General features: G+C 40.1%; 2 protein-coding genes across 3 annotated transcripts; one reads left to right on the top strand and one right to left on the bottom strand.

The window, feature by feature from the left end:
* Position 1: 1 nt before the first annotated feature.
* LOC106581241 (ELL-associated factor 1) lies at positions 2-6375 on the bottom strand. 2 transcript variants are annotated; one of them, XM_014163166.2, is made up of 8 exons: positions 6359-6375; positions 6190-6254; positions 5964-6070; positions 4588-4688; positions 4305-4441; positions 4007-4185; positions 3645-3890; positions 2-3516 (listed from the first exon to the last, which is right to left on the bottom strand). In XM_014163166.2, the coding sequence occupies exons 3-8, from the start codon at positions 6064-6066 to the stop codon at positions 3467-3469; spliced, it is 816 nt and encodes a 271-aa protein (XP_014018641.1). In that variant the 5' UTR covers positions 6067-6070; positions 6190-6254; positions 6359-6375; the 3' UTR covers positions 2-3466. The 2 variants fall into 2 exon arrangements, with proteins under 2 accessions (XP_014018641.1, XP_014018648.1); XM_014163173.2 differs by having other exon boundaries at positions 4594-4688; positions 6359-6373.
* A 48-nt stretch (positions 6376-6423) lies between these two features.
* On the top strand, positions 6424-9707 carry LOC106581233 (tRNA N(3)-methylcytidine methyltransferase METTL6). Its single transcript, XM_014163158.2, has 5 exons — positions 6424-6977; positions 7132-7266; positions 7357-7527; positions 7619-7760; positions 8606-9707. The coding sequence occupies exons 1-5, from the start codon at positions 6675-6677 to the stop codon at positions 8758-8760; spliced, it is 906 nt and encodes a 301-aa protein (XP_014018633.1). The 5' UTR covers positions 6424-6674; the 3' UTR covers positions 8761-9707.
* Positions 9708-12585: the final 2878 nt, after the last annotated feature.

Below are 12585 nucleotides of genomic sequence, written 5' to 3'. Positions count from 1 at the left end.
CTCTGACTGTTTTCTTCCTTTATTTTGGTTGACGGATAAAAAGTTAATTCCAATTTAAATACATGTGCACACTTTAATAAACCTCAAATCACAAAAAACTAGAGATAGAAGCAAGAAGTCACCCACTTTGATAAATGTGGCAAGAGAGGTTGTACTGGGACAGTAACAGTATGGGTCAGAAATAACACTGGATGCCAGAGAGAGACAAATTGGAAATAGCATTAGCCATCCAAGTTCATGGATCCAAACTGCTGTGAAAACAAAACATTCTATTACATTTGTATACCCATCGCTGTATACCCATGTCCCAGACACACAACAGCACCAGTTAAATACCATTTAAGCACCTTATGAACACACATCCCACTGGGCACAAACTGGTTGAATCAACGTTGTTTCAACGTAAATTTGTCAATGTATTGTAACATGGAATCTATGTGGAAAATATACTGGATTTGAAAAAACTATTGTTTTGAGGGTGAAATTTCAACCACAGGATTATGTCATCGTTGTAACCACTTTTCAACAAAGACAACCCTTGTGTAAAATATGTTGAATTTGTACCTTTGAAACAACGTCAGATCTTCAACGACATATCCACTATCAGAAAAAAAAACAATAGGCTCAGCAGCACCTTCTGTTGGAGAGTTGATCTATATACAGCTATTCATTTGGTCTCCCATCCAGGGTTTTAACCAAGCCCATTCCTGCTTAGCTTTGATATTTGTCACTGACAAGAATAGGACTAGATCGAATAGGACTAAATCAAATAAAAGTTTACGTAAAGTGCATTTAAAGTTTGACTAGATTTAGCACTATTCTTTAACTTAGATTTTTGGTTGAGATGGAGATGCAAATCCAACATATCAATTATTCAGTTGTAGACAAACTGGTTATTGAATTGTATTTGGTTCTCAACGCAACCAAATATCAACATTTGAAGGAGATGCCACTTTCATCTGTGCCACAGACTTAGTTTGGCTTTAATTCCAGTTTGTCTACAAATGAATAATTGATATGTTGAATTCATGTCTCCATCTCAACCAAAAATCCAAGTTAAAGAATAGGACTAAGTCACATCTAACTTTAAATGCACTTAAACTTTGATTTGATTTAGTCATATTCTTTCATTTTGATTCTTGGTTGACATAAATTCATGTAGACATACTGGAATTAAAGCCAAACTAAGTCTCCTTCACATGTTGATATTTGGTTGTGTTGACAACCAAACACAATTCAATATCATTTTTGCAAAAAGGTAAATAGCCTAACTTGACGACAAATTAACAAATTATATGTTGGATTCACGTCTCCAACTAAACCAAAAATAAAAGTTAAAGAATAGGATTAAGCCAGTGGCTCAGATGAAACCATCCAAGCATTAGATACATCTCCTTTAAAATGTTGATATTTGGTTGACTTTTGGAATACAGTAAATAGCATAAAGTTAAGGCTATTTTACTAACTAATGTAAAGGTATTTTTCAAACCTTAAAATGAGTAACACATCCATGGCCACATTGTGAGGTTAGGCTACTGTAACTATAAATGTCTTCTAGAATAATAGAAAGCGTGCATGTTTCAAGATAGCATGCAAACACCGCAGGTTTGTGGTGATCTTCACAACGGCTATAATAATCTGCGCAGATTCTAGAAGGCTATTGATCACTGTCACAACAGTTGCTAAATTAAAAGATGTGATCCAATGTGACTGCTATCACTCCAAATCTGTTCAATCTATGGAACTAATAAAAAAACAAGTGCTATAGCAGCTGTCACATTTTAAGAGTAACTCCGTCTAATGAAAATAGACTTGAATCTAAGTAAAAATAGATATTCAGTGGCTGTATTCTAAAAACTACTTGTTTTGCTTCTTTGGTACTTCTAAAAATGTCTACACTGGTCTGAAACTAGCCCAGTGATATATGGTTGGGAACTTTGGACAGTGATATATGGTTGGGCCAGTAACCAGGTTTCCATCCAACCTTTTTAGTCGAGTAAAGTACATGGCGGATAAAAAAAAATGCCATGACAGGCCTGATGGAAACAGCACATTTGCCGGTAAACTTTCCAAATTTCGACAAAACTAAATACGCAAGACAAGGTGGGATCTTTTTGTGTCTATAAAATGAATTATGCGAGACATAGCGGTGGAAACGCATTTATGTGCAAATATTGTTGTAATAACTGTCATACAGAAGTACATTTGGAGTCGTGTGATATTGTGTGGTACTCCCACACAATAGGCTATATGAAATAAATGATGATAAACTTCACAGGGTGGTGAAAGTGCACGGTGTTGAGCTTGATGCGCATTTCCAATAAATATCGAGGGTCTAATTCTGGTGACATGATGATCGATGCTTGGCTGCCGTTTGACAAATACAAACAATCACGCTCTTATCCGTAATAATCTCATGTAGACTAGCCTACCTGCAAACTGTTGGCTAGAGCGCACGTGCAGAGATTCGCAATATAACGCAACATTTCTTTAAAAAAAACAGCAAATGCGATGGAAATCCATTTAACTTGTATATAATGGTAATTCAATCGCAAAAGTTGTTTTTATGTGCACTACGTCATCACGCACAGTCTGTTATCCACAACAAGTCAATTTGATGGAATCATCTCTGGTGGGAATGTGCACATATTGTTTTCATGCGGATCTTAGAATATTCGCATGAAAATCTGTCGCCAATTGGATGGAAACCTAGCTATTGAGTGAGAGAATCAGAAAGTCAAATGATTGATGTGGAAATAGTAGAATATCTAAGTACTGGGTGTTAGTTGCATTTTAAGGTTAGGTCAGAAAGGTGCTGTTAAAAGCAATGCAACCTGTTCATCAGAACAGGTCAATATTCCAGCTAAAACCTTTATTAAGTTGTAAATCGAAACTTTAGAAACTGATTTTACATAAAAAAATATGAGTACGTCCTTTTGAATCATCTGTAGCTTAGATCGATGTGAGCTGTATCCTGGCCTCTTAAAGACTGATTTTGAAAGTGTCACGATACTGATAAAAACATGGAATGGGTGAAATGCTTTCAGTGCCGCCTTTTGATTTCCAGATAAATAGGGAAGATTGGGGTGATATTGTCCTAATAAGCCCCTGCCCTGTGATGAAACAAGAAAACAACAGACTTGTGCTACAAGTTGATACAACTAGGAGCTCTAACTACAGAAAATATGTACATGCATTCTAATATATATGCTTTAGCATGTTTTCATATGTAAAAGGATTTAAAAAATACAGAACAAAATATACAGCTAATCAAAAATACACTATTAAATCTCCAGGTTGGCCGGCTTCACAGAAACATTAAAAATACAATAAAACCAGACTTTAAAGTTGGGTCGGTTACCACAGCAACGAAACAAGGGAACCAGGCAAAGAGAAGAAAGAGGAGAGCAAGATGGTGTAATAATGAGAGGTAGAAAGAGAGGGCAGGAGAGAGACTGGGGGCAGTTCAGTCGTCATCACTGTCGCTGCCTGACTCACTCAACTGGAGGTCATTCCCTGTGGACACACCAACACACACATTACTACATTGCAACCACCACCTACAGACTTCTATCAAGAGATAAATGATTAGTATCAATCCCAACGTAGAGTACTACACTGGCCCTACCAGCCCTGGTACTCACTGAGCGTGTTCATCAGCTGGTTGCTGCCCTGTTGCCTTTCTGCTCCTCCGTTGACCATGGGGTTACGGTTGGGGGAGGGCTGGATGTGGGGGAGAGGGAGTGGGACAGGTTGGGGACGAGGGGGGTCACGCTCCCCATCACTGGTGGAGCTGTCGTCCCCACTACCAGAGCCACTGGCCGAGTCAGATGAGCTGCTGCCGCTACTGCTGCTCATTTGTTCAATAACATCCACCTCCGCTCGTAGCTCTGTGCCAGGCCAGGAGGGGGCGACAGAGGCAACAGAGTCAGTACACAGACAAAGTCAATAGAGATACAAGACTGATCACTTGGTAAAAGTGGTGGCAACACATGAAGAGTCTCACCTCTCTTGATGTCATCTAGCTGGGGCTCAGGGGAGGGGTTGTCCTTGGAAGGGGAGGGGGAGGTCTTGGCCCCTGCACCAGGCTTAGTGGGGGCACGAAACTGCGCTGGAGGCTGGGTGGCAGTGGCACGCACCGACTGTTGCTCAATCCTGGCCTGGATCTTACTGCTGCCCTCCGCTCTGAAAAACAAAGTCAACAGCTGCACATCTACAGTCACAAATGATCTGCAAAACACATTTCTCCTAAAGGTTAATTGTTACTATGCATTTTTGAGACAGTGTTTTGGTTAACCCCTCACCTGGTTTTCTTGACCTGGATACTGCTGCTCAACTTCTCCAGCATGTACTCCCCAGTGTCATGATTGATGATAAGAACACAGTCTTTCTGATATGGCCGCTTATTCCCTTTGAATACTGTCATGGGTGGTGTAGAGCCCTACGAACAACACAATAACAAGTATCATGATCAAGTACACAGTTTGCTTTCATCTTTCTGCAGTGGAGTTATCAGAAATAACTTTTGTCATTGTACAGCACAGGCAAAAGACCACAGTTGAGTAACAATGACTAAAAAGCACCCACTCTTACTGGAATGTGAGGTAATGTGATGGTGACTTCCTCTCCTTTACCGACTTGCAACTCTCCCTCGCAGCTGGTGTCAATTGAAGCTGGTTTGAAATCATCTACAAGTGTGAAAGAGTGAGAAAGGTAATTATAATGTCAGAAATACTACTTACCTGTCCAAAATTGTAATCAGTAACCTAACTTTTGGATTACCCAAACTCAGTTACGTAATCTGATTACTTTCCCCTTAAGAGGCATTAGAAGAAGTAAAAAAGGACCCATCAAATGCATTTGGTGTGTCATCATAGTGGTCTCTGACTTGTGGTCAGACTAGCTCAGGTGGAACAACCTTAAAACTTCTTCAGGATTGGTGGGTCCCCTGTGGGACAGTTGAGCTAATGTAGGCTAATGCGATTAGTATGAGGTTGTAAGTAACAAGAACATTTTCCAGGACATAGACATATCTGATATTGGCAGAAAGCTACAATTCTTGTTAATCTAACTGCACTGTCCAATTTACAGTAGCTATTACAGTGAAATAATACCATACTATTGTTTGAGGAGAGTGCACAATTTTGAACATGAAAAGTTATTAATAAACAAATTAGGCACATTTGGGCAGTCTTGATACAACATTTTGAACAGAAATGCAATGGTTCATTGGAGCAGTCTAAAACTTTGCACATACACTGCTGCCATCTCGTGGCCAAAATATAAATTGCAGCTGGGCTGGAATAATACATTATGGCCTTTTTCTTGCATTTCAAAGATGATGGAACAAAAAATACAAAAAAAATGGGTTTTCTATCTTTGTATTATCTTCTACCAGATCTAATGTGTTATATTCTCCTACATTCCTTTCACATTTCCACAAACTTCAAAGTGTTTCCTTTCAAATGGTACAAAGAATATGCATATCCTTACTTCAGGGCCTGAGCTACAGGTAGTTAGATTTGGGTATGTCATTTTAGGCGAAAAAAAAGGGGCCGATCCTCAAGAGGTTTTTAACTTGTGCCTTTTTTCAGTACTGAATTGAATATCATTGAGAAAACAGAAAGGTATTAATGTATTATTTTTTGCAAACATCCTTTCTGAATTTAAATGTAATGACCTAGCTAATGTACGCTACCTACGTTTTCAAAAGTATTTGTAATCTGATTACAATATTTTTGCTGGTAACGTACTATCGTACCGGATTAGCGTTAGTTTTTTGTGCTAGCTAACTAACAATAACTAGCTACATTGTTAGGTAACGTTAGCTAGCTGACGAAGATAGTTAGCTAACGTTATCTAACTTACCAACTTGTCAAAAGGCGTGACTAAAGTTGGGTATAGTAAAATAAACGTAACATATTTACACATGTATATTTAATCAATAAAAATAGGCTACTAACATCTGATGGTGTGAAATGATGATTTTGGCCTCTTCTCAAAGCTCTCTCCGAGCTTCAAAACATGTTCTTCTTTGTCCAAGAGCGGATTTGTACTCCCATTCATGACTCTGCAAGAAGTTTAATATTCACATTTATTTCAATTATGCTGCGTTATAAAACTGAATGATAATAACGTAGTATATAAGATACTTCAGCTAGCTAAGCTATTTTAAAAAACAATCCATACGTCACATGACCACTCCTGTTCCTGTTTGTTCCGTGCTGAAATGTCACCGATAGGATCTGAGCGCCCTAAATAAACACCGACAAAATCAGCATATTCAGCATATTTAGTACATTAGAATTAGTAACAGTGTATTATTATCTATTTGTATAATAATACGATTTTCACTCACACGATTAAGTACAACGTTTTTACTGACTGAGATGAACAGGCCGGAATCATCGTAATCAAACACTGTTCCCACACGGACGAAGAAGACTACGTACCACACGAGAAGTCTTAGAACGTTTCTGGAAGATTTGCGTTCAGAAATGTATGTGAAAATACTTCGTGCATTTTCAATAACAGTCTATCTATCACTATAGTGTGTTAGTGCCACTCATTAACATTAGCAGGATCATTTCATATGGATTGATGAAATAAGAGATTTGAGGATGTCAAGGAAGTTCTGCTATTAGCTACTGCCGTTAATTACAGTAGTGCAAGTTATGGCACTATCAAAGCAAGACGACACAGCCAATGTTGTACTCCCTGGAGAAGAACCCAAAGACGGATTGCCATGTCTCACCCCACCTGTCCAAAGCAAAACATCTACTGGCAGGACTTTGAATGAGAAAGAGATGGAGAAACTGACAGGTGACCAGACTTTGGTGTCTGACTTCAAGCAGATGAAGTTGGAAAAGGAGGCACAGAAAAACTGGGACTTGTTTTACAAAAGGAACACAACAAACTTTTTCAAGGATAGGCATTGGACCACGAGAGAGTTTGAGGAACTGAAAGTGTGCCTTGAGGTAAGATGATGGCATAGGAAGTTGTTAGGATTCCAACTAGGGGTGCATCTCAATACATTTCTCAATACAATTTCTCTCTCTCTCTCTCTCTCTCTCGCTCTCTCTCGCTCTCTCTCGCTCTCTCTCGCTCTCTCTCTCTCTCTCTCTCTCTCAGTTTGAAGCCCAGAAGCTGGTCCTGCTTGAAGCTGGCTGTGGGGTTGGGAACTGCATCTTCCCACTACTGGAGGAAGACCTCAACATATTTGTCTATGCCTGTGACTTCTCACCACGGGCTGTGGAGTTTGTGAAGGTAAGAAGATGTACCACTGATGACCCAGAGCCAGTGGGACTTTTAACAAAACAACCCTGATATCCAGTGTCATTTTCTCTTTGTCCTCAGCAACACTCCCTGTACTGCGCTGAGCGCTGCAGTGCGTTCCAGTGTGACCTGACTAAGGATGACCTGAGGGGTAACATCCCAGTGGGATGTGTGGATGTGGCCACGCTCATATTCGTCCTCTCAGCCATCCACCCAGACAAGATGCAGCAGGCTCTGGACAACATTTACAGGGTGAGACAGGGATGAGGAAAAGGATGAAACTGCAGTAAACACTTAACATCCTCAAAATAACTTGTGACTGAATTGACGTTCTCTGTGTCAGGTTCTGAAGCCAGGGGGCATCATTCTGTTCAGGGACTATGGTCTGTATGACCACGCCATGATGAGGTTTAAGGCCGGAAACAAACTGGGAGAGAACTTCTACGTCAGACAGGATGGTACCAGGTCTTATTTCTTCACCAAAGGTCAGTCCATTCCTCTTTCCTCTCCTACATTTTCCCTCATAGTAGTTATTTTAGCTTTTTTGTCTTTCTTTATTGTCTTTTTTTTTGTCTTTTCGAATTACCCACAGGCAGTAAGCCGTCGGTCTGGTATGGGACTCTTTCTCTGTTTATACATTTTGAATCATGATTATTGTCTAATCTTGATTATTGTCCAGTCATGTGGTCCAGTGCTGCAAGGAAAGACCTGTTCTGGGCCAGCTGTAGCTGGCCCAGAACAGAGTGGCACGTTTTGCTCTTAATTGTAATCAGAGGGATGATATAAATACTCTGCATGCCAGTCTCTCTTGGCTAAGAGTTGAGGAGAGACTGACTGCATCCCTTCTTCTTTTTATAAGAAACATTAATGTGTTGAAAATCCCAAAATGTTTGCATAGTCAAGTTACACACAGCTCAAACACACACACACTTATCCCACCAGACATGCCACCAGGGGTCTTTTCACAGTCCCCAAATCCAGAACAAATTCAAGAAAGCGTACAGTATTATATAGAGCGATGATTGCATGGAACTCTGTTCCATCTCATATTGCTCAAATAAACAGCAAACCTGGTTTCAAAAAATAGACAAAGCAACACCTCGCGGCACAATGCCTCTCCCCTATTTGACCTAGATGTGTGTATGCATTGATATGTAGGCTACGTGTGCCTTTAAAAAAAAAAATGTAGTTCTGTCCTTGAGCTGTTCTTGTCTATTAAAGTTCTGTATTATGTCATGTTTTGTGTGGACCCCAGGAAGAGTAGCCGCTGCTTTTGCAACAGCTAATGGGGATCCTAATAAAATACCAAATCTGAACGTCTGTGTTTCAGAGCTCCTAGCAGACCTGTTCAGAGGGGCGGGGTTCGAGATGTTAACCAATGACTACGTGCTACGAGAAACGGTCAATAAGAAGGAGGGGCTTTGTGTGCCCAGGGTGTTCCTTCAAAGCAAGTTCCGAAGGCCAGACCAATTACAGGGTTCCTGAAGTCCCTTTCCTCAACAAATGTTTGAAACCTTCAAAGGCACAAATGGACTGAAACCTTCATATATATACATGGATATCATTGGACAAAAGCCTACACTGCCGTATTGCTGATCAAGTGCCGTTTGTTTGATTATGCTTTTTTATCATTATAACTCAGTGGTGGAAAAAGTACCCAATTGTCATACTTGAGTAATAGTAAAGATACCTTAATAGAAAATGACTCAAGTAAGTCAACCACTAAAATACTACTTGAGTAAAAGTAAAAAAACGTGTTTTTAAATAGTATAATCAAAAGTAAATGTAATTGCTAAAATATACTTAAGTATCAAAAGTAAAAGTAAATGCTATACATCATTTTAAATTCCTTATATTAAGCAAACCAGAAAGCACAATTTGTTTTATTTACTGATAGTCAGGGGCACACTCCAACACAGACATAATTTACAAACAAAGCATTTGTGTTTAGTGAAGTCTGCCAGATCAGAGGCAGTAGTGATGTCTGCGCGTTTTCTTGATAAGTACGTAAATTTGACAATTTTATTATCATGCTAAGCATTCGAAATGTAACGAGTACTTTTGGTTGTCAGGGAAAATGGGAGTAAAAAGTACATATTTTCTTTAGGAATGTAGTGAAGTAAAAGTTGTAAAAAATATTAATGGTAAAGTACAAATACCCCCAAAAAACTACATAAGTAGTACTTCAATGTATTTTTACTTAATTACTTTACACCAATGATAAAACTGTATATGATGGATAATTTCTTAGAGAGAATGGTTTGGTTGTGTAGTTTCAGAGTTGTTAAAGTTCCAATACATTTTTTTTGCTGCCAAATTTTCTAATCATGTAATACATTTTCTTTACCACAAGGGGGCAACGAAACCTGTAAAAATAAATATGTAACATCAAGTGCTCCTTGGTTAGTCGAAATAAATATTCATATTTTTTATCCTGCTCAATTTGTTTTATGTTTCCAGTTGAGCATGTTTACCCAGCATTCATACACAATGTGCATAGTTGGCAAACCCACGTTGACTTATAAAAATGTAAAAGTGATGATTTAATGTAGATGTCATCCACCTATTAATTTACATTTTTACATTTTAGTCATTTAGCAGACGCTCTTATCCAGAGCGACTTACAGTAGTGAATGCCTACATTTCATACATTGCATTTCATGCATTTAAAAAAAAAAAAAAAATTGTACTTAATCTCTCGTGGACACTGGCATGTAACATATCTGACACAATTCTAAAAGATTTTAGTTCTTGGTGTCTGAGATTATTCACCTTAATGATTTTGAGTGGGCAGGATTTGTTTTAGTGCAACAGTAACAGTTCCTTATATTTGTAAGTTGCCACTACATATGAGAATACCTTTGCTTTTATGTCTTTAGGCACTGAACAACAAGCATCTGGATTCGTTTTTGAGACCACCTCTTTTTTTCTGCCCCCCCCCCCTCCAAATGCACCCATCTGTGACACCACAAAGTGACCCCTGACCCTGTAGTAGGATGAGTCAACAGCAAGATGCTGAAATTGTTAATCACATGTAACCTTTTCAAAGACCTTACAGGTGTGTGTGTTTTGTTGTGTGTGTGTATTTTTTTCATGTGGAACTGACCCCACCACGCATTTGCCCTTTCCAGCAGTGGACTGGGTCAGTGTGGGTTTGTGTCATGTCACCTTTGGGAGATGAGACAAGGGAACACCTGTCACTCCTCTCACATCATCAGGAACATGAGGGCAGCTGGATCCACACTACACGAGGAGTCTGACATTCAGTGAAATGCCACAACCCCACCAGACACTTGGGGCTCAAAGGCCAGCTCCCTTCTGGGTTTTTATAGCCTGTTCTGGGTTTACTGCCCTCACTGCCGTTTAAAATGGTTCTTTATATCACCAGGTAGGTTCACATGGGTCTGGGCATCATTTCAACATCCTAGAACCAAAGTCTTGCATCAACTTTGTTTATTTAACCAGGCAAGTCAGTTAAGAACAAATTCTTATTTACAATGACGGCCTACCCCGGCCAAACCCAGACGATGCTGGGCCAATTGTGCACCACCCTATGGGACTCCCAATCACAGCCGGATGTGATTCAGCCTGGATTCGAACCAGGGACTGTAGTGACACCTCTTGCACTGAGATGCAGTGCCTTAGACCACTGCGCCACTCAGGAGCCAATGTTAATGTCTGTCCACACGAGATCAGTCTGAGAAAGGCTTTGCACAGTTTCACTGACATTCATCTCTGAAAGAGATCTATCATTTGTTTAGAAATGGGGTTGATTTATAGATCAGATAATCAGTGCAGCTCCCAGGTCAGACCGACCCTACCCACTGGGTACAGAACTCAATTCAACGTCTATTCCACCTTGGTTCCACGTAATTTCATTGAAACGATGTGGAAATAACATTTATTCAACCAGTGTGTGCCCAGTGGATAGTGAATAAGCACAGTACCCGCCATTTCCATATCCTGTCAATAGGAAGTCTATAGTAACACAATGAGTCGTTGAGGGAGCACACAGGTGCTCCCAGTCCTATTCAAGGTCCCCATCACTCATCACCTGTCCCCATTATAATGTTCGTGACACAGGTACACACCCTGATCCGTCCTGTACACACACACACACACACACACACACACACACACACACACACACACACACACACACACACACACACACACACACACACACACACACACACACACACACACACACACACACACACACACACACACATAAACAAGTGCGTCTTTCTATCGCGTGACGAGGGGTCTTACTGATGGTCCAGGGGAATCATTGTTGTGAGCCTCTACCCCCAACAATGTTCTCTTAATGTAACCCAGTCCACATTCACTCACTGCTATAACACTTGGCACTTTTCCCCAAAACATTTACAGCACTGTGATCCTTATCAGCCCTTAGGATCCTTTGTATTTGAAGATGCTGTAGGCACCTGGAATGTTTTGTGAAGTGGAGCCCCCATGAGTGTGATGATATTGCATAAGAGGACTGTGATAGGAGGGATTGCAGGGTATGATTTCATATTTCTCGCCCTCTCTCTTTTTCACTCTCTTATTCGATTGGGCAGAGTGTTCAGTGTGTCTCAGAGATAAAATATAGTACATATCTCTATCCTCAATGTTCTGAACGTTCCGCCCTACTCAACAGGACCATGCCAACATCCGCCTCTCTTATATTGCTGTCTTCTCCTTTATAGACAGGACACTTCCTGTAGAAAAGTCTCTCGCACACGCACAGGCTCAGGCTGAGGTCAGCGCTGCTCCACAAAGTGGAAGAGAGCACTGAAGAGGTCATAGCCTTCTTGTACTCTATATCTGGAGGGGTTTGACATATCCTGTTATTCAGACTAATTCCATTGGGTGGACAGAACATGCTGACTGCTGTAGATTACCTTGTGCTTTTGATAGTAGTTACGGTGATGTAAAGTGGGAAGCTGTACACTTGTGAGATAAGGCTAGTACACTGTTCCCTGTATAATTACCGTGGAAGGGATCCCTTCCTTAATGATATTGATATTGATTTAAGTTTAAAAAAAACTAATGTGTTCACATGTGGCATTTAAGGGCTTATGGTTTAAAAAAGTATTGGAGAAACACTGTAGTCTATGTAGTTATGAATGCCTATTGAAATACTAATCCTGATTTCACATTGGTTCTTGATATACTGCATACTCCCATTCCCTGCCTGATCACTGCCATCCTACATAAGTAGGCTGTATACAATATATTTGATTCTCCTCCTAAATGAGGCATGTAATTCTCTGTCAGTGAATGGGTAGCGGATGTATTCCAAGA

The sequence above is a fragment of the Salmo salar genome, chromosome ssa02 (assembly GCF_905237065.1).
Source record: "Salmo salar chromosome ssa02, Ssal_v3.1, whole genome shotgun sequence".
Lineage (NCBI taxonomy): Eukaryota > Metazoa > Chordata > Actinopteri > Salmoniformes > Salmonidae > Salmo > Salmo salar.
This window is presented reverse-complemented; position numbering and strand designations above follow the sequence as displayed.